Here is a 26152-nt window from a genome sequence, read left to right as displayed (position 1 = left end):
AACATATTGAACAGTAAATGGTCACAGTAAAAGACAAGCGCTTTTGGTCGTCATTCGAAGCCATTCCACTACAGGCAGAGTTACTCTCCACGGCTGATAAAATGCAATGATATTTACGTGTAGCAAGCCTCAGCATTAATTCCTGACATGTTTATATCTGTCAGCCGCTGACGTACCGTCACCTGTTGGGACATACATGCTGTCCGTACCGTCTCTGGCTCTGGTTCTGACCACGGGAACAGAAACAGGACAGCTCACTTCAACGCAGTGTAATAACTCCTGAAAATAATATCCATCTCGCAAATGTATCAGTCTCTGCAGTCATCTCAACCATCGAATACAGCGACAGGAAAATAATACGGCTTTTTTTTTTCCTGTGAAGAAATGTGTCGCGGTGTTGGTGAATTCTTAAAAAAAACGCACCACTAAATGTTGCGTTAAAATGCGTTGTAACTCGCGTTACTGAGACTGTAACGAGTATAATATTAGCGAAATTGAATTAGTAATGCGTTATATTACTGCGTTAAAGCAAAAAGGAATACATTACTGTAATTGCGTTACTTTTGTAACGCGTTACTCCCAACACTGGTCTTTGGTGTATGGTTATAAGCTGCTTGCATTAATGAGCGAAGGGGTCATTTTTCGATGGAGGACAGTCTCATACGTATGGAGTCCAAAAACATACAGGTAAATTAGGTTGATTATTGGAGTCTCTATATTGTCCACATAGTAGCTGTGAATGTGAGTGAACAACTGTCTTTCTCTATGTGACAACCTGCCTGGTGTACTCTGCCTCTCACCCAATGTGAGTTGGAACAAGCAGGTAGAGATTATGGACTGATGGAAATTTCAAATAGCTATACTGTGAACAAAGGAAAAAATCCTGGCGGGACCAAAAGGTTAGTTTTCTGTAAATAAACAGTGTTGCTATAGCAAGAGCAGAGTGCGGAATTATTTCCTTTGTTCCAAGTTGATGCTATTTACCAACGCAGCTGCACAGAAAAAATAGCTATACTGTACCTGATGGTGACTGGGGTGAAAAGCATCATAGTGGTCACGTTGTCCAGAAATGCAGAGAGAATGGCAGCGATGAGACAGAGGATCATGATCATTGGCCACACTCTTCCTCTGGATAATTGGTAAGCCTGCAGAGAGAGGGAATATGACAATGAGTCAATGCTAATAGAAATTAGCAACCCATTAGGTGGATGTCTTGATTCACTCCCAGTGCGAGTGAAGTTCTGACACTTCTGAGAAAGCATCAATGAGCACTTGAATGCTTACATTTCCATTAAGAGTAGTAGCACTAGAAGGGGTGTAGTGTACTCAGATTCCAAAAATAGCCGTGTAATAGTGTAGTGTGTAGAATTACACACAGGTGCCCATTCAGTCAGTAATGCTAATATACCAGTCTTAAGCCCAGGGGAGTGGCTCAGGTTGGCCACCTTTTCAATGTAATAGTACTGCATGTCAGATCTGCTAAGCTGTCCTCAGAGAAGGAATTTTAATTTGGAGTGCCTGCCCTTGTCCAACTCACACTTAAAATTCATGAGCCTGCATGATCCCTCTATTCTCCAGGTCTGAGTGCTACTGCATTCGCCCTCCATCACAATCCGCAGAGAATATTCAGGATTAAAACTGAGCTGTTTTTCTGATGGTAGGGAATTTTACCCTTGTACAGACAGGATGAAGGTCTTATGTTCTATTGTCAAGTAACAGACTCATTTGAGAATGTGTATCTCTTTATTATTTGTAGGATGCATGTAGATCTAAGTTGAGAAATAAAACTGTTTAGGTGATGTTTATCACCTAAACAATCAATCTATCAATTCATACCGAGAGCAATTGCAGAAAAAAAAACAATATATGTGGTTCTCTAAATAAGACACACTAAATAATTTTGGCTTGTTTTAATAGTCAGTTTCTGGCCCAGTTTTCTGAGCTTTACCACGAAACAAAGCGAATGTCCTTCTTGTCAGCCTATGTGATGTACTTTTGAGTCAGGATGTAAAGATAGGCATCAATGTGTTAGCTCATCTTACATTACCAAGGTCTTCCAAACTCTTGCTCATGTCAGGTAAGACAACATAAAAACTACAGGCTTGTCATGCATCAATGCTAATTTCAGAAATAGCTCAAAGCCTGTCGACTTTGAGACAACTCTAAAATACCAGTGGGCAGCTATTTTCATAGACTTGTCACTCAATATCCCAAAGGTAAACATGCTAAAGATATGTTACAAAAGATATATAATACTGCTATGATACTGTATAGCTTCACATTTAAAATGTATATAATACCATTCATTTTGTTATTTAGAAACTCACCTTCACAGCGCAATAATCAAAAAAGCCAGTCTCTGAAAAAATGGCCACCAGTACCATCTAGAAGAAACAGGACACATTTGTTTAAATGTTACAATTATGTAACAAGATTATATGTCACCCTGATTTTTCAAAAATAGTCGCCACAGACAACAAGATGGTGCTCACTTAAGAGATGGTAGTCAGTCAGAAATATATTTCCAATGTGCCCAACTTTCAGGGTTTTAGGATATTCTTTTCACTGATACCTTATTATCATACACATAACAGTATGGGCAGGCAAAGAAGAAAAAAAATGTTTTGAGGGAGACTGCAAGCTCGGTGACAACTCCTGAATTTATAAATCATACATAAACAGGTCAACATAATTGCTTTGTAAGTGTATTGTAGCACAAATAAATACACGATATCCTTGAAAAGTCTTGCCTGTAGGTTTGGAATATTTTCAGAAACTACCTCTGCTGTATTTCGCAGAATGAGATGAACATTTAAGTGGCAGCTGTTGACAGTAGAAGTTGTCCAAAGGAAGCAAGCTACCATCTGTGGTCATGTATCACTATGGAATTTAAATAGCACTGATCTGGCAGAATTATCTTTTATGTGAATAATGAGTATGTTTGATGGGATCCTGCTATGAAGTTATAATGTGTCTGAAAAGAATGGTCTGTTTTTAACCCTCACAGAAAAGCTTCAGTTGTACGCTTCAATTTGATACCAAACTTAACAGCACATGTTTGTTTCCATGGAGACAAGTTTTATGTTGTCAATTTCACTTGCCTCCACAGAACCAAATTTCACTGTCAGTAGTTTGGGATTAAAAAAAAGTACATAAAATGAAGATAAGATGTCAGATTTTAAAGTAAAAACAAGCAGCAATACAAAATAAAGATTTTTGTAAAATTGCCCAAAAGGAGATTTGTTGAGTAAATTAACATACGAAAAACATCTTTAACTTAAGAGTCTAACCATGCCAAACAGAAGACCCAGTGTCTCATAGTCGATCCACTCCACCACAGTAACCAGACTGGGCCGCTGTGGGACAGACAGAGAAAAGAATTAGATATTTCACAGGGATTTATTTACAGTTCTGTGAAGAAAAAGCAAAAGGTAAAGAGTCAATAAATTAGTGTTGTATACATCAATCCCTAGTTGAGATCAGGCAAACGTATTTTCAGTACAGTACTAAAGCTTCCTGGCAAGTTTAACAAATGTATTTAAAACTGTATTTGAGCACTGCTATAACTCCTCCCTGGCCTAGACGCTGCCTTTAGTCTTTTTCCGCAGATGGCATTTTGAATTGTTATTGCAAGAAAAGCACAGTTGGAACTTATAAATCCAACAATGGCTCTGCTCCGCTGAAGTGTCCCAGTGAGCCGCACAGGCTCCCTCAAACTGGAACACATAATTATGTTTGTTAATTACACCTGTGCTTTCTCTGCATACACTGGAACTTTGAAAATGATTTTGCAACTTGTGATATTTAACTTTTCCAGAATATGTTCTTGCAATATATTATTAAAGTAACATTTTCCAAGACAAAGAACTATCAGCTTCTTAACAGCCGTTTTTTTACTTAACCACTTGGCTGTGTATTTATTATTAGAAAATAGAAGCTTTTGCTGAGTATGTGAAGGCATGATAAACACACAAAAACACGAGAGTAAAAGAGACTTACATCACCAATGACAGCCAGAGCAGCTAAGGCTGCCAAAGATCCCAACATGGCAGCCAGAGTACGATGCACAATCTGAAAATTAAAAAGATTCACCAAAAACACTTAATTTACTACCTCTGATTCAAAGAGGGCTACAATATTTAAGTATCAACATTTAAATATAGATACAACATAAGCATATATTATGCATTTACATGACAAATCTGAAATTCTCTTCTGTGAAGTCAAACTCCCTAATTACCTTTGGTTAAGTCACATGAGTAGAATTACTTTATAGTCACTGCCAAAAAGCTACAGCTTGGTTTATTCAATCACTTGTCCATATTTACATGATGTTTTTTGTGGTATGTTGTATTTCATTTTATGTTACGTTATTACCTTGTATCTTTCTCATTGTTCCAGTGTTTTATTTTCACTTTGCTTGTACACTAAATGAGCCTGATGCCATAATGCAGCACAAACTGTAAACTGCAATTTAAAGAGACTCTCTCCAAAATCCATTAATCTAAAAAAAAAATCTGATTTACAGTAGCATTAACCGGATAGCTGAGTGTGTCCCATAAGTTCTATGATGGTCTGTCATTTTCTTCTGTGCAAAATATCAAGAAATACAGAACTTAAGGGGATATTACAGACAACTCCATGATGCTGTTAAGAGTCACCCATCTTCCACCAGGCTCCATCATTACTCTCATGTATGATGCATCCCATTATTAAATATTGAGGCCTGTGATAAGCATGGATGTGTTATCAGACATCAGAGCTGCTCCTCTGACATTCATGCCACCGAAATAAATTGCAGGAAAGTAGGTCACTCTATGTATATTGGTAAATGTAGAGGCTGTTCCTGATGGAGAAACGGGGATCTGTGGCCTTTTTCTTAGACTATATTAAAGATCCTCTATAGTAAAAACTGTCTGTCTATATCATCGACGCCAGGTGTCCCTCACCTTCCGCTTTCTTGTGTTGGCATTCTAAACTCCGGTCGATTCGGGAAACATCCTCTGAGCTAGAACCAACAATCAAATTATATTATTTTTTTTGAGTAAAATTCTCATCACGCACTCGACAGCCAATTTTATTCCAGAGCTCGCCTCCCTACGTATACATGTTCCACCAAAACAAGTTCCTTCCCGAGGCTATTTAGCAGAGGCACCGTATCTGCGTCCGGCGCTTATAGTGCCACACAAGACGATTGTGATTGAAATAAAAAAAAAAAAAAAAGCCAATAAACCAGAGCACGTTTTTCTCCTGTCCAGAAATGCTGCGTGGACTAGCCAGACCTTCCTGTGCAGCGCTGTGGAGGAAGGTCTGGCAATGCGACACTACCTTTGTCTTGACCTAAATGGAAGACTAGCCAATTAAAAAAAACTATTTAATTTGCATTATTCAAGGCAGTTTTTCTGGCATGTTTATTCTGTCACGTTAACTCTGTTGTGTGTTGTAAAAGAACAATGTTTGATGACAACAGTCATCATCTTTAATGTGTTGGCCTTGCTGAACTTGTGAACTCTAAACTGGGTCTCGCCACTCACGATAGATGAGAACTCAGTCTACAGATTCTCAGAAACTTCTCTTTGTCTGAGTAAATCTGTTCAGATAATGGATAAAAGAGAACAAAAGCATCCTCTTCATTTTGCCTCAGCCTTTATCAGGAATGACGAAAAAGAAAAACCGTGCTGTGATTCTTCACTTTGGACATCTGTAAGAACATTTCACTGAAGTGCCCATTAAAAATAAGAAGATTGCTGTCCAATTACCAACACATTAAGAGTTTCCTTATCATTCAGAAAATCACAATATGTGATCACTCATTTAATTCAAGTTTAATGGAGAAAAACAAATCTCCTCTGCAGATAGATTAGAAACTCACAAATGGAGACATGACAGACCTGAAGTCAGATGACATATTGCTGATGTCTGAATAGCCATGCACTGGCTGCTCTTCTACTTTAGAGACAATCCCTCACACTTCAATGATAGCCTATGCAAGCCGACCTGTCAGTAACACAGATGACACATGCGAGGGTGTGCAGTGTAACTGTGCTGACATCTCACACAGCCTGCTGTTGACTTTCACATCACAGCATTGCCCATGCCGGCACCGCTTAGTTCACACCTTGTTGCACTCAGAGAGATTAGCCCGTCTAATTAAACCACACACTGACTGGAAATGAATGAGAATTACAGATGGACATCCTGGGAGTTCAAATCTAAAACAAGCATATGTGTCAAATGAGAAGCTAGTGAGTATCACATCAAAATAGTGATAACTAATGTGTGTGGAATTGATAATGAATTCATATCTAATGTGTCATTACGTACAACTGAAACATTAAGCATCAACGTAATGATAATCTGACTTGTTTCATAGATTTAATAAATTACAATAATAACTTGTTATTCCTAGTTATGGTATGGATGGGTGGTAAAATGGAGATGGAAAAAAACTCCTGTTTTAAATGTGCAAGCATTTACATCATCATTTATTGTTTTATGACTGCCGATTTGTTCATGTTAGGGTTAAAAAATCAGTGCATTATTACATAACACTATATCAATTCTATCTGGGTTTTGTTACCTTTAATTGTGCTGTTTATGAAGCAGGGAGGATCTAATGGAAGATGCTATCTTAAGTTGCATTATGGGAAATGTAGGATCCAGTGGTTTTGAAGCTTAATAAGTCAAGATAACAGAAGAGTGAGGGAGCTGTCAAACAACAAGCAAAGTCTGTGCGCGCCCACTCACAGTCCGGAAGAGAGGTCTAATCCAGAGAAATTCAAATGTACCATGGCTATAACTCCTGTCAGGCTTCATGTCTGCTAATATTCCTGATGTGTGTTCTAAATGCTTGACTGAGAAAGGTACTCTATTTCACTGTCTATGAGAATGTCTAAAGATCCAGGATTTTTGGAAGGATGTTTTAAAATGTTTGTCAGACTAGTTTAACACCAAAGTCCCTTTAAATGCCGGGCACTGTTTGCTTGGAATATATCCAAAGAACTTTAAACGGACATTGAAACAGACTAGACTATTGGACTTTGGACTTCTTCAAGCCAGGAGGGCTATTGCGCTGTGTTGGAAGAGTATGGAAGCATCATCACTACGGATGTGGATAAAGGAACTATAGCAATGTATTGGTCTGGAAAGACTAACAAGGGCAAGCGGAAAGACTTTGTTAAACTTTGGGAACCATATAGGAATATAATTAAAGATGGAAAGGTGGGCTCTACCTGAAAGAAAATTGTAAATGATGATGGAAAATATTAATTTTATTTAATTTATATTTTACTTTAGATTGGTGCAAGGCGATGAGGGTATATGTGTGTGAGTAGGTTTGTCTGGGTAATGTGAATATGTGTAGTCTTAAATTGTATTGTTACTGTATGTTTTACTGTTGGGTTGTTCTAAGAAAAGGACAATAAACATATTGTGGAAAAAAAAAATGTACCATGGCTGTGCAGCACCTTTAAGTACAATATATTACTGTAGGCATGGGTAAAATCAGAGCTTGTTCTGCTGTAACACTTCCAACAAGGCAGCAGATACTGTATTGAAAACAAACTCATTCATCATCCATAAAAGAGCGTGAGCATCACAGACCAATTACCTCAAAGATGATGAGAACGTAGACCCCAGTCAGGATGATTCCAGCAATGGCCACCTGTGTCTCCACATTGACGTAGAGCGACTGGTGGGTCATGGATAACGGCACCACCTCATCATCCTGCAGGAAGGCTTGAACTGTGATGAAGATGGGCTCACTGTGCGGTTAAGGAAAGCACAGCAGTGAGAACGACGTGCTTGTTTTTCTTTCATTGAATATGAAACAAGAAAATGTTATCAGAAATCATATAATGTTCATTATGTTGAAGTCTGGTAGTTGAGACAAAATAGCATGAACAACTCACAATGTTATATAATGCTGTCCAAGAAAAATAATACCACATACTCAGTTATAATGGAGCATTATATGACTTTGTATGGCGTTAATTCACCTAATGCCAGTCATTTCTTTTTTTTTCATTTTAAATCATTCTTTAAAGGAAATCCTGAAATAAAATATAAATCTGGGGTGTAAAAAGGCTTTCCCCTGTTGTCCCAAGAAAATTCAGACTACCCTCCCTCCAGCAAAAATAAGAATGACATAACCTTGGCCCTTAATAATATTCATACAGTCCCTAAGAGGGCCATTCAAAGAAGCCAATATGCATGTTCAAATCAACCTGTTCAAATTAACACAGCGTCATACAGCGAGTAAGTCAGTACCTGCTGACCATCTCAAATGTTTTAGTTAACAGTATCTGGTCACTTCGTTCACTGTGCAGAGGGATGGTCCAATTATGAATCACCTGTTCACAAACAGCAGAAGATAAATGAGTTCACTGATCAACACTTCATAAATGATACAGCAAAGAAGCAGAATGCATCACATAGACGGCGTCACCTGCTGAGTCCTCCTCCTCCGTTGTCCCCCCTGCTCCGTCTGCTCCACCTGGATCAGGATATACTCCTGGTTGGTGAGGTCAATCATCCCTCCTGTGAAAGGCCCTCCCACCTGGAGCTTAAGCAAAGCGTTGTCACGAAAATCCGTCAGGTTCATTGCTGTGGGGCGCGGACCGTCAAGAGAAAAATGTGTAGGTGCTGAATGTGTATTTGAAAATGAAATCTTTTGCAGACCACTGTATATAATATATATATATTGAAATTGTAAAATGAAGACCAGCACATGAGACAGGAAAGGTTTTTTCCCACTTTGTAGAGATGACATTTTGGAGCTGATTAAACGCTCCGTAAGAATAATTAATTAGTCATCTCGTAAACTGTGCAGTGTTCCTCCTCAGTCCTTTTCAGAATATGATGAAGACAATAGGGCGCTTGAAGTGCACACTGAAACACAGCAGTGGGGAGCATTTACAGTATTAACCTGTGAGGATAGCTACCACTCCTTCTTACGTATCTTCTCCTACAGCATTCACACTGATTAAAGCCAAATGATGACCCTTGTGGATTAAGCAATTTTTTTTTTTTTTTTAATCTGTCAAAATAGTTCTGTCTCCCATGTCTCCACATGCCCTTAAACTCAAAGTAGAACATAACTGCATTATGTCCCACCCCTCTCCTTGTTCTTTAAAGGCCTGCTGGGACTTTTGCAGTCCACTTTTTTTCTGTCTAATTTCAGAACATTACATGAAATAACAATGTGCATTGACAATGATGCAGTAGGAAAGGATACAGAAACTGTCCGTTGAAGAGACTGCCAACATCCTCCGGGGGTTGTCTCGGTCTGGATACATGCTGAAGAACAGCTGAAACCAGAATACATTCATCAACAAATGATTAACTCAGTCCACACAGTTTCTCTCAGAGACATCGAGATGCTGAGAAATAAGGAAGTATGGGAAATATGCTGTACGCTACTGAACAGATTCAGTGAACACATTATGTAGCAAATTTAGCTAGCTTAACCCCAGGTAGTAAATGTTCTGCGTGGTGTGTAATTCCACACAATTCACAATAATCTTCTCATCTTACTATCTGAAAGAAGGCAAATAAACTTATTTCCAAAAATGAACTTTTCCTTTAATAAGACTAAAGAAGTAATTAAAATACACACAAACTAAAGTTAAGTATTAGGTTGTTTGTTTGTTTTAAAATATGATGCTTTTGTTTTATTATACCAAAAGTGTCAGTTATTCTACAGGGACACTTTCACTTACACTGCAGAGAACCACGATAGTAAACATTATGGCAACTTTGGAGACTTTGAAGCAGCATCTGAAAAGACAAAAAGGTAGAAAGTAAATAGAATGTAATAGAACACTTTTAGAACAGTATAATAGCTTACTGTATACCTGTGGTTTCCAACCTAGAGATCAGGACCACTACAAGGGTACAAGATAGATCTGGTGTCCCGGAGTTATTACCAGTGTAGGAAATAATGAAAATATAAATTCTTCTGCACAGAATTTTTGCACTTTTCTAAAAGAAATTGTGTTTGTTTCTTGTTTAATATTGTAGGCAATAGTCTCACCTCTTCAGGGCTCCAAAAGATATTAAAATTAAACATTCAGAAGGAAAACACACTCTATAAACTGCACAATTCATTGACGAGGGGTTAAAAGGAAAAAAAGTCGGGAACCAAGAGCATATAAAATATTCCATAGTCATAGTTTCCTATTGGCAACAAGAGGGGTCTCACTTCATATTACTGGTGAATCTGAAGCTGAGGCTGAGGTTTTCCAGAGGGTCACTCTTCTCCGTGGAGCTGGAGCGGGACAGGGACAGGCTGGTGACCTCACTGCCCAGCCGATACCTCCTCTCCAGGTCCAGGGAGCCGTTGTCCCAGGGCTCTTCCCCTCCAACAAAGCTGGGGTCATGTAGGGTCATGTAGGTCATACTGGAAAAGAATAATCACTGTCAGGCCTCTGGGCATCGACCACTATAGCTTCAGTGAGAGAAATAAACCCTACATTGTTATTAAGTTGATGGAACTGCAGATGTAAGCTCTTAAATCGAAAAAAAAATTCTAATACTGACCAGCAAAAACATGTCTGTAAAAAGACGAGCATCCTATAATCACAATTTCATTACAAGTGTTGTACACCACTGTCACTCGAATCAATGTAAGAAGGCTTGTACAATGATGGTATAAGTTGAGCCATTTCATTAAATAACATTGGCAGCATGTCATTCTACCTAACATGGAATATTAAAAGCAAAAATATGTAATCTCGTTTTTTTCTAATAAAGAAATAAAAAAAATAATGATCTTCCAGTCAGACAACAAGATAACCTGTAAAACAGCTTCAGTAAAGATGATATACACACGTCCAGACAATGGAGCCCCAAGTGTGTTAAATGTATAAAAAAGTGGCCAGTAAATTAGGAATTTAGGAAATGACTATAACTGAATTTATTATTATGAAATGTTTTTCTTATTTTCCTCAATCAAATCACATCCATCCACAGTGCCTGTGTACTGTTCTCAGACTGTAGTTGGTTGATTCAGGAGTACTTTAACACTGTTGGTGCTCTAGGTCAGTGTCTCTCAAATGGGGGTACTAGTGCCCCTAGGGGTACTTTGGAGTACTGCAGGGGGTATGTCAGATATTTTAATGCATAATTCCTAAAATAATTATACTTTAACAATGAATGAATGAATTTAGTGATGGATTCTAAACATTTGAAATGTAGGCTATGTTATATTTAAGTGTTTTTCAGTTACAAGGTTGTTGTTTAGCCTTAACAGCTGTTAACAGCTGTATTGTACCTTTTTATATACATTTTTTTTATTCCACCAAAAATGTTTTGCAGTGTTCAGGGGGGTACTTGGCTGAAAAATAGATTTCAAAAGGGGGTACATTATTGAAAAAAGTTTGAGAACAACTGCTCTAGCTAACAGAGGCTAAATTTGGTAGCGTTTTTTTAGCTTGCTAGTTTAAGAGAGGCTGGGGGGACATGTTAGCCTATTTGCTAAAAGCTGAGGGTGCAGTGACGGGTGACAACACTACTGTGTCCTGGTGGGAAAAAATAAAGCCATTATTAAATATAAACAGACTATCAAAAAGGCTATTTTAAAACAAACAATTCTAAAAATTTATGTTATGAAGTCACATTTCATCATAATGAGTTGGGTTTTGATAATGTATTTAATTATTACACAAATTCAGAATTTATATATTTGACACATTATTTTCATATTATTATTTTAGTGTCTCAGTTAGTTATTTAATATTGGATGCTTTGGGGCTCCACACTAGATCTATACTCACCTGTCATCTTGAGAGAATCTCAGCAGAGGCGACCTCTCTGTCATGTTGGCTGAATTACTTTTTCCTCTGAGAACATTGACCAGGCTGAAACTGTGCCTGAAAAAAACAAATGCAATGAATACAATTAGTTTAAAAATATATATATATATATATATATATATATATATATATATATTTTTAAACTAATTGTATTCCTATTGAATTTGTTTGAACTTTGACCCCAACAGAGAAGCTCAGCTGTCAGTCACATGTTAAAGCAGTTTGCCAGACCCTTATACCCTTGTAACCCACGGGTGGCAACAAGTTGGGTGAGCATCTGGTGACTCAACACCTGAGGAGATCATTACTGTGTCTTTTGTCACCCTGCTGCTGCACTGTATCCCCAAGGCTCCTGCTCGGGAGCATCACAGCTGGGTCTCAAACAACAATCACATTGTCTTTCAAGGCTAAACACACACACATACATTTACAGCTGCTGTCGTTGAAAATTATTTATGTGAAAAGTGCATTAAAAGCTGTACATCATATATAAATGCTTATTTATCCCTATTTCATCAAGCCCACTGTCATCTCAGCAATTACTTTGGCAATAGTAGAGACATCATGGGAATCATTATGTAATGGAATACCAACCCACTGGGCCAAAACTATTAGATGGAACATTAAAAAAAAACAAACTATTAGATTCAAATCTTTCTGAAATTTAAAGGTCCCCTTCGGCTAATCTTATAATCTTGAAGAGTTTTTACCCTCTGCCTGTCAAAGGGGTTGGGCGCTTAAACACAGTCTGTGCACTTCTTTCACACAGCAGCAAGCATTTCCGTTTTGTATTAGTAATTCTTTCAAAAGTATTGTGGGTTGATTTGTGTATTATTATGAGGAAATGGTGTTGGGCGGGTAGCTTTGTGATGGTTTGTTGTTATCGTCTTACAAGTCTGGCAGGCGGTACCAAACACGCTCTAGACAGCAGACAGTTGGATGCTTTGAATCAATGAATGTGGCAAGGGTGTTGGATAAAGAAGGGTTAGGGAAGTCTGTTGCATTACGTAATCCTCTTCGATACTCTTATACAACTATAAAGAGATTTACTGCACGTCTACAAATGTTTTTGCCCCTCTTCCTTCTCTGACACTACTCTGATCCTGTCCCCTAGATGTGACTTGGCACAAAGATTGCACTTTATTATATTGACCCCGGACAGAACACAACTTGATGCTGTAATTAGAAGGAGTTACACAGCGGTCATTTTAGGACACCTGCATTGGCCAGCCAATGTGATTAATATCAACAAAGAGAAAATAGATGATTTTATAGGAGTTATTTTTGGTATATATAACAATTTACTTTTTTATGTCCTGAAAAAATAGCGCCCAGTTATGATAGCAATTTCTATTTTGGTTATCATGCCTTGATTAAAATGCTATGTGAGGTTATTTCTTTATATACAATGCATCAATTAGACTAAACCTGCATTAACGGATAGTTTTGAGGGCAGCAGAAACACACTGTGAACAAAGCATTGACATTTTATCACCTTTCAAGTAGGTACTGTATGGTGAACTTGTTGGCAAACAGTTGTTCATTTACAAACCCAGCAGATATATACCTAAACATTAGCATTCTTTTGATTTGGTTTGGTTTCTGGCCACTTGGTGCATTTAAGTTCAATATTAACTCTTTTTTTTAGCTCTCCACCAATTCCCAAGACAAATATATGGCTGCTAAATAATCCACCATGTTCACCAGCAAGTTGCTAACTTTGTCTGTTTGCCATTTGGTGCTGGGCAGGTACATACAGTTAGCAGAGCTTTGACCCCAAAATCAGCTGCCCAATGTACTGCAGATGAAGGTGAGATTGAATTACAACAGCAAGATGGGGGCTGTAAAACCAAAACAATGCGTTAAAAGATGAACCAAAGAGAGGAACCAAAAAGTTGGGTGATCATTTTCTGTGTGTTTGTCACTATGAGCAACCCCTTTCTTATTACATAGTCATGTGATCCATTGTTAATATCAAAATATTCTGATGTATCTTGAGAGAGATTTTGTGTTTTTAATGCTTGACATTATTATATAAAATGTCTAATGTTAAAAAAGAAGTGTCAAAAGGATTTTCAAACAAAGAGGCAAAATTACACATCAAGCAAATTAGACTTGTTAAGTCACCTTTAAGTCTAATAATTTTGGTCCAAGCCCCTCTATCAGACTGCAAACCATTATGCCTGTGTTTAAACAAGTGCCCGACAGACCTTCTGACAGCTACCACCACAGCAGCATTCCTTCTATTGAGGTATGAGCTAATTGGCCAGAAGAGTATTGCCAACATGTCAGATGCTATCTTGTTCAAACTTGAAACGGCAGCGCTTCCTCACAGCTTTTATTACTGTAAACGGGAAACTACGTGCAGAAGTGTCTTGCTTTCCTACACAGGTAAAAAGTGAGAGTGAACAACTATTTATTACGTTTAATAAACCCCATCGGCAATGGTGTTTATAAACTGCAGCTCCGAAAAGACGCTGGGCGTGAACACATGTTCATATCGGTTCATAAGCGTGTTTGTTTGTGAAAATGTATGAAAGGAAATATGGGTTAGCCAGTTTGAAGGAGTGTGGCTAACAAAATTAATAATAGTAATGTTATGTATAATTTACAAGTGCTATGCTTTAGTTTGTCAGGAGATGGCGGATCATCAGCCAGTACAAGCAGAGCTTTTGCAAAATATTATCAGTTATTTGTAATAAATGTTCTTCACAATATCTTTTTGGTTGTGTCATATCCATTTCTAGATTCGGGCATCGTACACATGAAGACATGTGAGATTCAGCCCTCTTTAATAAGAACATAACACTAAAAATATGCTTCAAACTTGAACCAGATCAAGCAAAAGGCCTTGAGAAGAACTATTACCCCTAGGGGGTAATAGACAAATATAGTATGTATTTACACACATGTAAATACATGGTCACACTTTAGTCTTTACATGCTTGTTTGTACATTATGTGATGTAATGTTACAATGTGAGGGGGGCCCCAAACCAAATCCTGCTTAGGGCCCCCAAAAGACTAGGGCTGGCCCAACCCGGCATAAAAGAGCATTTATAACCATCACTGCAAAAAATATAAAACAGCTAATCCAACCCAAAACATGGCTATGCACGAGGCACACATGTATCAGACACATGTATCAGTTGTAGTGCACTATTCATCACATGCAACTTTGACTTAGTTTATGAAGCAAAAAATTCCCTAATCCCAATAACGTCACAGCCTCGGGTTTGAGATTAGCACCCCCCTGAGTGACTGAGATACACACCCACAGCCACACACACTTAATCCTCTCTCTCTGTGTAAATTATCATACTTTCAAAGAAAACTTCCTGTGTTTTTCACGTGTTTTCATACATTCCCTGGAAATGTAACCAACAGGGCACGTGTAAAGTGCTTCTGCACGTGTGGTTGAGATTGTTAAACTGTTGCTATGTCTTTATTCCAGAAAACCCAGTGAGAAGAGAGAATGGCTAATCCCTTTCTAAACTACAACACAACTAAAGTTGTAGTAGACAGACTCTTAACCAATTATTTATGAACACAACTTTAAACTTAACTGGGTTTTTGTCACTTGGGGTAGAAACAAGCTGTAAACACAACACTGACATGCAGTATAATCATATTTCAAATGTATATGGTGAACTTCTTTAAGGAGCAACATTAGCATTTATTTGGAGTTGTCTTTCCTGATTTAATCCAATTAGTCTTTTTTAAGCTTTGCTTTGGTCTCCACCAACTCCTAAGGGAAATATCTGACTATTTAGCTGCTAATTACTTCACTATTCACTAGAAGGTTTTAGTCTGTCTGTTGTTTGATGCCATCAGTGAGCCACACTGCTGCAGGCTAACATTTTCTTTTATTATTATGAACACAGACAATGTAGTTTATTTTAACTCAATTCCACAAAGAACAATCCCCAGCTGAAAATAGTCAACAAAAACAACTTTACTTCTGTTTGAGTAACATTTGCTACGAACTATTGTGCTGTTTTAGGAAATTATTTGACCTTTTAATAAAAATAAAAATAAATACATTTGTGACCCAAGTTTTTAGTAGAAATAAATGGGCAAAGGGTTGACAGGCTGGGTAATTTGAAAAGTATTTAGGGACGGGCTGACATTGAGCTCAACCAATAAGCTCCAGAGCAGCTTTCCCTCCAATAGGGACTGTGAATAATTAATCAAATTTCAATTGATAAATATATTGTCAATAGAATGCAATAAGAGAGCAGAAACACTTTCAGTAGTCATACCCATCCTCTTGTCGAACAGGGACAAAGCCCTCAGTATGGATGACGCACTGTCCTGAGGGCAGAACCGCAGATTGCTGCAGCAGCTTCTGGGTGTCTCTCCTGTCTGAAATGCCCTGCAGCAGACGCAGCTCCCCAAAGTTCCCTGCGACGGCCTCTGGTGACCTCAGGCTGTTCCTGCGATGGCATTGGGTTGACGTCTGAGACATCTCCATCTCCATGTTTTTGTTCTCCAAATACATGATGAGACTGCTGGAGGCTAGGAAGAAAGCAGATTTTTGATTAAGTAGATAACTCAAAATAGGTCAAATTCAACATTTAAACCTGCAATAACAGATTTTGGCCACTTGGGGGCAGCGGAAACGAACAAAACACTGTCATATTATCACCTTTTAAGTTCATATAGCTAACAAACAGTTGCTTATTTACACGTCTAATATTAACAATTTTTCTCGCTCAGTTTTTGGTCCCCTCCAACTCCTGAGGGAAATATCTGTCTCTTTAGCTCCTTAAGGCTACTATGTTCACTAGCTAGTTGCTAACTTTGTCTTTCTGTCATTTGGTGCTGGGCATGTAGCATACAGTGTTTTTTTTTTATTATGATTATTTTTACTAACCACTTGCACATACATGCATACCTCAGTTGTGCATACATATATACTTCACTTGCACGTACATATATACTTTATAAATATATGCTTCACTTGCACATACATACTTAACTTGCGAAGTGAAGTATATATGTATGTGCAAGTGTTTAGTACCAGTATACATGTATGTGCAAGTGAAGTATTTCATTATGGCCTAGGCGGCTTCTCATACCAAACAACTCCCTGCTGCCACCTACAGTATATTGCCATTAATGATATGAGAGTGGTGACAGTGAACCAAAACAGTAAAGTTGCAGGCTGGAAAACGACAAAAGACGCTAAAAACCCTCCATAGAGCTCAGTCACAGAGTCAGGTGATACATCTGTGTGGGTGCTTCACTTCAATACCCCTTTCACATGCAAGGAGTCATGTGATCCATTGATGTGAAAATATATTATAGCAAACTTTCTCTTCTTCATTACTATTTTACCAAATATGTGTTTCATTTGTTGACTTTTCAAACTTTCCTTATCAACTGATTTCAATTATGCAATTCAGTAGTACATCACAAAGTGAAGTCAACACACGTCCTCGATAGAAGAGAATAAAGAGTCTGCATTATAACAGCTGAGTGATTCACAATGCCCATGCACAGCATGAAGTCAGTGGATAAGGTCAGCTACAGTAGACGTGTGGTCCTCCCTAACACAAAGACTGCATGAATTTGAGGATTATTGCTCACATGAAATGCAACAGGAACTCGTGTGTGTCATTTAAGCCTTCAGCGATTATACCTCTTTGAGGGGTAAGACTACAGCCCTGTAAGGAGGCGGCACAGGGCCGAGGGCTGACCTGAGAAATAAGAATATTTCCAGGGAAAAAGAACAAAAAATCACCTCAAGCCATCCCTTTTTATACACAATGATTTAATTCTTTTTTAATATAAAACTATTCATTTTAGCAGCTTTAAAGTTTAAAGTTGCACCATATACATGTTAATCCATTTACACTTATTTCTAATGACCGGACACAAAAAAAAAACAACACTTCAAGTTATTTAATGATGCACAATTCATTCTCAAATCCTCAAATTGTATCATTTTTGGCATTCAAAACAAGGCCAGAGTGCTGGCTGGTGTTTAGTCACACCTCACATAATATCCTCATCCAATGCTTGTGAGAGAAGCATGATCCTTTTTATGTGATATCCTGCCTGTGGGCTGTGTGTGCCGAGAAAGACAAACTGCTTACTTAATTTTTCCACCCTTGTTCACAGCAATTAATGATTCAAGATGGATATCTTTCAACAAGAGTGTTTAGAATAAGACAAAAACACATTCAGAGGAGGGGATGACTGCAACCACAATGCACAAGACTGTAACAGGATTATATGTGATTATACTAAAGGCAGATTTTTCTTTAAATTTTCAGTATCACAGAAATGTCTCAAAATGTATAAAATATAGTGTGCCATCCATCCACCACACAACCATTTACATATTAGTGGAATGAAAGGGATTTTTTTTTTTACAAAGCTTTTGTGGTACTGTGCTGTACAGCAGTATTATGATATAATGCTTAAACCCCCTAAAACAAAGCCCATTAGTGCAATACTCTGAAGTAAATCCACCATAAGCAGAATGCAAAGGAACTGAACTGAAGCAAATGTCAGCTACTAATTAAAAAAATGAAATTTAAACTTCTATTTTGGCGACTGGAAGACAGAGACAAATGAAAGTTATCAGACTTACCTTTAAAGATGAAGTTGTTTTAGATGATGATGATGATGGATGATAAAAACAAGGACATTGATGATGATGATGATGATGATGATGATGATGATGATGATGATAGCAGTAGTAATGATAAAGTTTGTGATGTTAAACTATGAACATCCAACAGCAAAATGAATAAAAGTAATTCACGCTAATTGAATCCTGTAGAAATGCTGATATATGTGCTACTGTAGCTGGGACTGTTTCTCTGACTGCTGCTGCTGCTGTTGGAGCACAGAGGCTGAAGACGAGAGGCTGAGGTCTTTCTTCTCCTCCCTAAGCAGAGAGCTCAGCACTGTGGGTCTGCAGGAGCTGATGGGAAGGGGGGAGTGGCACAATCTGCTGTCCACTAATAGCAGACCACTTTTTTTTCTTTAACAAACTTTATTAAACAACAATATATAACAAACCAATACAGACATTATTAATTGACAAGGCAACTTCTCATCTCATTGCATTTCTACAAGCATTAACAATTCAACATTCACAGCTTTAAATCTTCATGTAGCCTAATTCAACTGCTGACATACATTTTGCACTTTATAGTAATTCAGAATCAGAATCAGAATCAGAAGCAGAAAGGGCTTTATTGCCAAGTACGTTTTTGCACATACAAGGAATTTGTCATGGTGTTGTTGGTGCATGTCACACATTCAAATATAAGAAGGATAAAAAGAATATAAACAATATAAGTATAAACATATACACACAGTATGTATTAATAACGATAAAATAAATGTAAATAAATAATAAAATTCAGAGACTCAAATGAGTTATGGTCAAATAATAGCACCTTAAAGCAGAGATCTTCAACAAGGGGTCCGTGGAAATATACAATAATATGAATCCGACATATTAATAGCAAAGATAAATTGGCCTATTTGTCAGAAAATAAAACATTTAATTTACACATTGAAGATAAGTGTACTATAGGTAAGGTAGCCATTATGGTAGCCATACATTAAGCTTATGGTGTAACTGTTCCAAATGTATGTTTAACATTCAAACATGATGTATAAATAATATATTATTATCCATTCATTTATATTCATCCGACCCAGTTTAATATGCAACTCAATTGTATACAATATATGCAGTAGGGGGTCCCTACTTCGGTTCTCTTTCAGCTAAGGGGTCCTTGGCCTAAAAAAAGCGTTGAAGACCCCTGTCTTAAAGCATAGTTTGGATTTTGAATATATTTAGCCTACCTAATAATAACATAAGGTTAATACATTTCTTCAGTAGTAGGCCTACGTCTTTGTAGTCAAAACCAGTGATGACACTCTTTTTTTCTACCTCTTATTTCTATTTGAACTTTGTTTCAAATAGAAGTAAGTAACATCTTTGTTTTGCATAGTAGCCTACACATTCTTCCAAGTTTGACCAAAGCATCGTGGAATAATAGCAGCCAATAGCAGAAATCTTTCCCATTCAATCACTAGCCTGTTTATTACGGGGCATTCACAACAACAAAAGGGCCAAATAAACGTGTGCCGCCTCACCGCCTGTGTGTAAGACGTAAGGGGTGGGGGGCAGATATTGCGCCTTTAAGACAGCAGCAGAGGTAGTCACACAGAGCCTAACAGAGCCAAACTGACATCATGGCGGGACTACATACAGTAGGGATGCACGAGTCGACCCACAGGCAGCTCTCCCCTTTTCACAACCAAACTCCCCATGCTGTTCAGCCGCCTCCCCCACCCCACCCACCAGTCTCGGCACAGCGAATTCACCAGTGAAAAGAGCATTTCATGACTCTTTCTTTGAACTAGGCTAAATCAATACAATTTAAGACCTAAATTCAAGTGAACTTCACATTAAAATAATTGAATTGTCATATAGGGTATCTAGGCCTATACGGTCATCAAAGCATTCTGACCTCGTAAAGATGACTCAAAGGCAAGGCAAGGTAGCTTTATTTATATAGGCTAGCACATTTCAGCAACAAGGCAATTCAAAGTGCTTTGCATAAAACGTAAAAAAAAAAAACATTTAAAAGCAATTAAGAAGAATATAAAAACAGCTAAAATAGAATATAACAGGTGGGCCTATAAAATACATAAATATGAAGTTACACTGCAGTGTAAGAAATGAACAGTGACTTTAAAAGAGTATTCAGCCTTGATTTAAAAGAACTGAGAGTTGCAGCGGACCTGCAGTTGTCTGGGAGTTTGTTGGTGCATAAAAACTGAACGCTGCTGTTTAGTTCTGACTCTGGGGACTGAAAGCAGACCTGTCCCAGACCACCTGAGAGGTCTGGGTGGTTCATAATCTAGCAGTAGATCAGAAATGTATTTTGGCCCTAAACCATTCAATGCTTTATTTTGAAATCAATTCTTTGAGAGACATGAAGCCAGTATAAAGCCCTCAGAACTGGAGTGATGTGATCCACTTTCTTGGTCTTAGTGAGGACTCGAGCAGCAGCATTCTGAGCTGATGTTATATTGGGACTTCATAATGAATTACCAGCATTGATTTCGATTTTTCTGGGAGAGAAAGCTGTCAAATATAAACCACTGAGCCTAATTTGCTATAACAGGGTGAGTCAACTCCACAGATTTAAGATGTAGAAAGGTCAGACAGGTCAGAGACAGAGGGGCTGCAAGGAAAACTTAACCCCCCCCCCCCCAACCCAGTCTACATTTTCAGAAAAGAATGCTCTATTATTCATTGCTTTTTTTAGTATTACTTCTCTGAAAGGTTAGTTATCACTATTAACTTGTATAAAATAAAGCACATCATGCTTCTCCACAATGTTTTTTTTTTTTTTCATGAAATCCATAAGTCATGCAAATCTGAATCTTCTTGTAACTAAATAGCTTTGAATATGTATCTAAATTATGATGAAATTAGTATCAGTCTTTGTGCTAATGTAAGTTCAAAGTGGAGTGGGGGTTTGTGTGTGTGTGTGTGTGTGTGTGTGTGTGTGTGTGTGTGTGTGTCTGTGGGGCAGCGGGAGAGCCAGATAAGCCAGATCAAAGGTCAGAGGGAGAAGAAAACTGCCAGATTAAAGGTACTGCCCAAAAAAATGTCTCCCTCTTCTGTCTTCCTTGTGTCCTAGGTTAAATGCAATAAACGGTCTCACATTTTGAAGAAAATGTTACTGATCAGTTACCCACCAAAGACCCCAGCAGTAATCAGCATAGACTGTTAATGTTCAAGAATAGAATTCTACAAATTTAAAGAAAACTACTGAATGTTAATACAGCTCCACCCCAAGCAGAAAAACAGACTGCTAAATTTTGCAGATTTTCATTCTGGATCACTCCTGAAAACTGTTAGATTGTTGTATTAGATTACATTAGATTAGATTCAACTTTATTGTCATTGTGCAGAGTACAAAATACAAAGACAACCAAATGCAGTTTGCGTCCGACCAGAAGTGCAAAAAAGGTTGGTTGGTTGGGGGGGGGAGTGGTGCGAAGAGACCTGAGACGCCTCCCGGAGGGGAGTGGGGTGAACAGGCTGTGGTTGGGGTGAGAACAGTCTTTGATGATGCTGCGCACCTTACGCAAGCATCGCTTGCCCTGGATGACCTCGATGGAGGGGAGTGAGGAACCGGTGATGCGTTGGGCAGTTTCCACCACCCTCTGCAGTGCTTTCCGGTCATGGGCAGAGCAGTTGCCATAGCAAACTGTGACACAGTTGGTGAGGATGCTCTCAATGGTGCAGCGGTAGAAGTTCACCAGGATCTGAGGAGACAGGTAGACCTTCTTGAGTCTCCTCAGAAAGAAGAGACGCTGGTGAGCCTTCTTGATCAGGGTAGAGGTGTTGAGGGTCCAAGAGAGGTCCTCAGAGATGTGAACACCCAGAAACTTGAAGCTGGTGACACGCTCCACCTCAGTCCCGTTGATGAGGACGGGGGTGTGTGTGCCAGCTTTAGACTTCCTGAAGTCCACAATGAGCTCTTTGGTCTTCTTGGTGTTGAGAGCCAGGTTGTTGTCAGTGCACCACGAGGATAGGTGCTGGACCTCCTCCCTGTAGGCCGTCTCATCGTTGCTGCTGATGAGACCAATCACCGTAGTGTCGTCTGCAAACTTGACAATGGTGTTAGAGCCATGTACAGGTGTGCAGTCGTAGGTGAATAGGGAGTAAAGGAGAGGGCTCAGCACACACCCCTGTGGTACGCCGGTGTTCAGGGTGATTGTTGAGGAGGTGTGATTATCTAACCTAACAGACTGAGGTCTGTTGGTGAGGAAGTCCAGAATCCAGTTACAGAAGGAGGTATTGATGCCTAGTTCACCGAGATTGGTGATCAGTTTGGAGGGGATGATGGTGTTGAATGCTGAGCTAAAATCAATGAACAGCATTCTCACATATGTATTCCTATTGTGAAGGTGGGACAGGGCAGAGTGAAGTGTCGTAGAGATGGCATCCTCTGTGCTCCTGTTCTGACAGTAGGCAAATTGAAAGGGGTCCAGTGAAGGTGGTAAGCAGGTCTTGAGATGTGCCAGAACCAGCCTCTTGAAGCACCTTATAATGATAGGGTTGAATGCAACTGGATGGAAGTCATTAAGGCTTGTTGCAGTGGAGTGTTTTGGCACCGGCACGATTTTGGTGGTTTTATATCCCTAAAGGGCCATGGAGCATGGTAGTAAACCTGATACTTTCCAAATCTAGCCATGTTTATGTTGATGCATCAGCACCAACAATGTTTTAATTTGATGAAATAATGAGAAAACAACTTAGCTAAGGCCACAAGTGTGCTGATTTATTTAAAAATGTGTTGTTTTTTTGCATTTCCTATCTTACATAATTAATAATGAAAATCATTGTTAGTTGCTGCCCTAGAAAAAATCTTCATCACAATTGAGTACAGTTGTTCTCTTTTGAAAACATAGACAAATCAAATTCAAACTGGGAACTGTTATATTTCAAAAACAGAGGGCATGCAGGACAAAATTTGGGGAATTTAGGGGGGGGCTATAACAAACTCATCTGTAATTTAATCTTTTAATACATGTGCCTTTGACCCAGGGAAACTGAGCAGATTAGGATTTCCTGCCATCCATGAGTAAAAAGCCAGTGAACCAGACTAACAGGACCTAAGTAATTAGAAACTCCCACCATTAAAACCTCTCCTCTATGAAAAGTATCTATCCAGTGAGCTGAACAAAATCAGTGACAATAATATATTCCCATTAACGCTCCTTTACAAAACGATCTCTGTGGCCAAGTGATTATAGTCTGTGGAATTTCAGCATCTGCCCTCTCCATTCTCAGAAATCTTGGAAGACAATGTTTCCTATTGAACGGATGGGGTCACCTGGTCTGAACGCACTGTTGCCTGGGACAACAGATAGATGAACGCTACGTAGAGAAGATGTCCTGAGGGGTGGCTGCACACTGGTCTTGTGGGCTGATGTGAGATATAGTAGAGAGAACAGAGCAATCACATGTACAGCAAGGAGAAAGGAGAGTGAGCCGGGGGGGGCTTTGGATGACGATAACTAGTGTCACTACGGACTCCTGGATCAATGAATTACTCTCTGCTGAATGTTTTTAATCTTATACACGCACAACATGACATAGGACAGAAACCATCATTGTCCTGAGGTGTGTTTATAATCCTTAGGGGAAACAGAGTCAATCTGTGTGAACGCTGATGGACATCTACTTGGTTACTGTTGTTAATATGTTGCAAATTCTGAGCAAATCCTCTCTCATCTGTTTTAATTGTGTTGTTGGACTTCATGTCTTACAGAGATGAATTATTTTTCTCCCTCAAATACGCTGCAGCCTCGCTCCTCATTTAAAGTGTAAGTTCACCTAAATTACTACTAAAATGACAAGTTTCTCAATAACTATATCTATCTATCCATCCAGATAGTATGAGTTTGTTTGTGCCGGTTTTGTAGGTTTGTGGATGAATGGAATTTCATTTGTGATGCTTAGAGCATTTTAAAAAGTCACTTAAAATTCAACATTTCTTTTCAGAATCAGTACTGAAATACGAATGGAGCTGAAGAGACAATCCACATAATTAACTGTCTACAATTTTCATGGGAATATTCCTAGTGAAGAAACAGTCTGCAACGAACTGCAGGTATTTGTTCATCATCAAAGTATGATGGTGTCGCTAGAAGAAAAGTCAGAGGAATCACTTACGCTTTTACAATTCATCCTGACGGGAGCGGTACAAAACTTCATAGCAATCCATTCCTGTTGAGACATTTCCCTCAAAACTAAAAAGGTCAACCAATGTGTTGCCAACTCAGTGACGTCTCTGGTTCAGCAGATAGCTAACCAACTGATATGAGAGAAACAATGGGCAAGGCCCAAGCCACCACTGCCAGTTCATCAGGGCTCTGGCACGAATGGCTGACAGCCAAGCAAAAACTCAGGAGCAGCACAACTCATTTCACATATGTGAAGAAGTTTCGGGAGACTTTGATGACTTACACAGAAGCATTCAATGGAATCTCAATTGAGGAGAACATTTAGACAGGTAGTATAGTTTAACCACAATGTGTTATCATGTCGTGCCGCCGCAATTCTCTGAAGTTCATGTCTTCCTGAGTTGTAGGCTATTTAAACTCATGCTGGAGGCGTTAAGTTTAGCTTAACCTTCAATGTTAACAAAGATGACGCGGGCGCTGTAAACACATGCTTAACCAAAATACCTCAGCATAGACAGAATGTGTTATGGGTTTACTTCCTCCGTGAGAGCGCTTGAGGCAGCACAGTCTTATCATACAGCTGTTACGTCTCCCGTCATCTATGGAGACAGAGTTGAAGTACTACTCTGCCTGAATGACAACTGGGGTACCACTGTCTCAACATACATAGCATGAGATCGTAAGCTGGAAATTCTACCACAGGTCCCCCAAGGGCTCAAACTAAAGCTGATGAAAAAGATCACGTCTAATTAAGGAACTTGCAGAGCTGTTATGGGGTTATGCTGCTTCTGATCTTTCTTAAGAAACCTGATTTAAGAAATTGTTAACCCCTAATTTGGTCGTGACTCAGTCCCAGCGCCACAAGGGGTCTTAAGGGGGCTTAGCCTCCTCTGTTTACCTAAGAATGATCCGATGGTCCACCAACATAGCATGCTGTCTTTCAGAGGCTGACACCGGCTTATATATAGGCTACATATATTTGTATATTTGAAACTAGACAATGTAAGAAATCAATTGGTACCAACCATGGCAGGCTAGCTTGTTGGAAAGGGGGGTGAATACTTTCAGTTTTACTTTATGAAACAAATTGTCCCCTCGCAATTTCTAACGGCTCACTAAGTCACTTCATCTTGGCTCCTGGCCTGCGACAGCCCCTTAAAAAAATAAAATGCACAGGCCTTGGGTCAATAGTTAAAGCTTTCCAGTAGCTGTGGTGGTGCTGGCAAGAATTTGTCTTGCAGCCATGATCTTCTGATCCTTTAGGGGTGCATGGAGATGCCTGGTTCTACACTGTAAACCAATTGGATATCCAAAAGTTTTGAAAGGTGCTTTATAAATAAAGTTTATTATTATTATTATTATTATTATTATAGATGTATATGTGTCCAAAATATCAATTCCCTGCTCACTATTGAGTAAACTATTAAGTGTCTATTATGAAGGGAGTAGTGAATGAGTGAAAAAGCATGTGATTGTTGAGTATTACTCCCTTTAAGAAATAATAACTGACGCTGTTTTTTTTCTTCAGCTGTTGTGCCATTCATCAGAAGCTTTGGCTTTAAAAACTTCATACAACAAGGCCCAAACAAAATAAAG

At 38.7% G+C, this 26152-nt stretch overlaps 1 protein-coding gene across 2 annotated transcripts in view; it reads right to left on the bottom strand.

Moving 5' to 3' along the window:
• Positions 1-18488, bottom strand: part of oca2 (oculocutaneous albinism II) — a 59664-nt gene extending 41176 nt beyond the window's left edge. The window contains exons 1-13 of one of the 2 annotated variants that reach the window (XM_036007581.1): positions 18414-18488; positions 16075-16320; positions 11775-11870; positions 10202-10399; positions 9720-9777; positions 9236-9308; positions 8447-8604; positions 8269-8351; positions 7610-7763; positions 4000-4071; positions 3291-3356; positions 2328-2384; positions 1021-1145 (exon numbers count right to left, since the gene is read on the bottom strand). In XM_036007581.1, the coding sequence (XP_035863474.1) occupies positions 1021-1145; positions 2328-2384; positions 3291-3356; positions 4000-4071; positions 7610-7763; positions 8269-8351; positions 8447-8604; positions 9236-9308; positions 9720-9777; positions 10202-10399; positions 11775-11870; positions 16075-16313 (1379 nt within the window). In that variant the 5' untranslated portion in view covers positions 16314-16320; positions 18414-18488. Of the gene's footprint in view, positions 1-1020; positions 1146-2327; positions 2385-3290; positions 3357-3999; positions 4072-7609; positions 7764-8268; positions 8352-8446; positions 8605-9235; positions 9309-9719; positions 9778-10201; positions 10400-11774; positions 11871-16074; positions 16324-18413 lie in introns of both variants that reach the window. The other variant, XM_036007582.1, reaches the window with a different exon arrangement.
• Positions 18489-26152: the final 7664 nt, after the last annotated feature.

This window comes from Sander lucioperca, chromosome 11, assembly GCF_008315115.2.
Source record: "Sander lucioperca isolate FBNREF2018 chromosome 11, SLUC_FBN_1.2, whole genome shotgun sequence".
Taxonomy (NCBI): Eukaryota; Metazoa; Chordata; class Actinopteri; order Perciformes; family Percidae; genus Sander; species Sander lucioperca.
The sequence above is the reverse complement of the archived record's forward strand: the minus strand, read 5'-3'. Positions and strand labels throughout refer to the sequence as shown.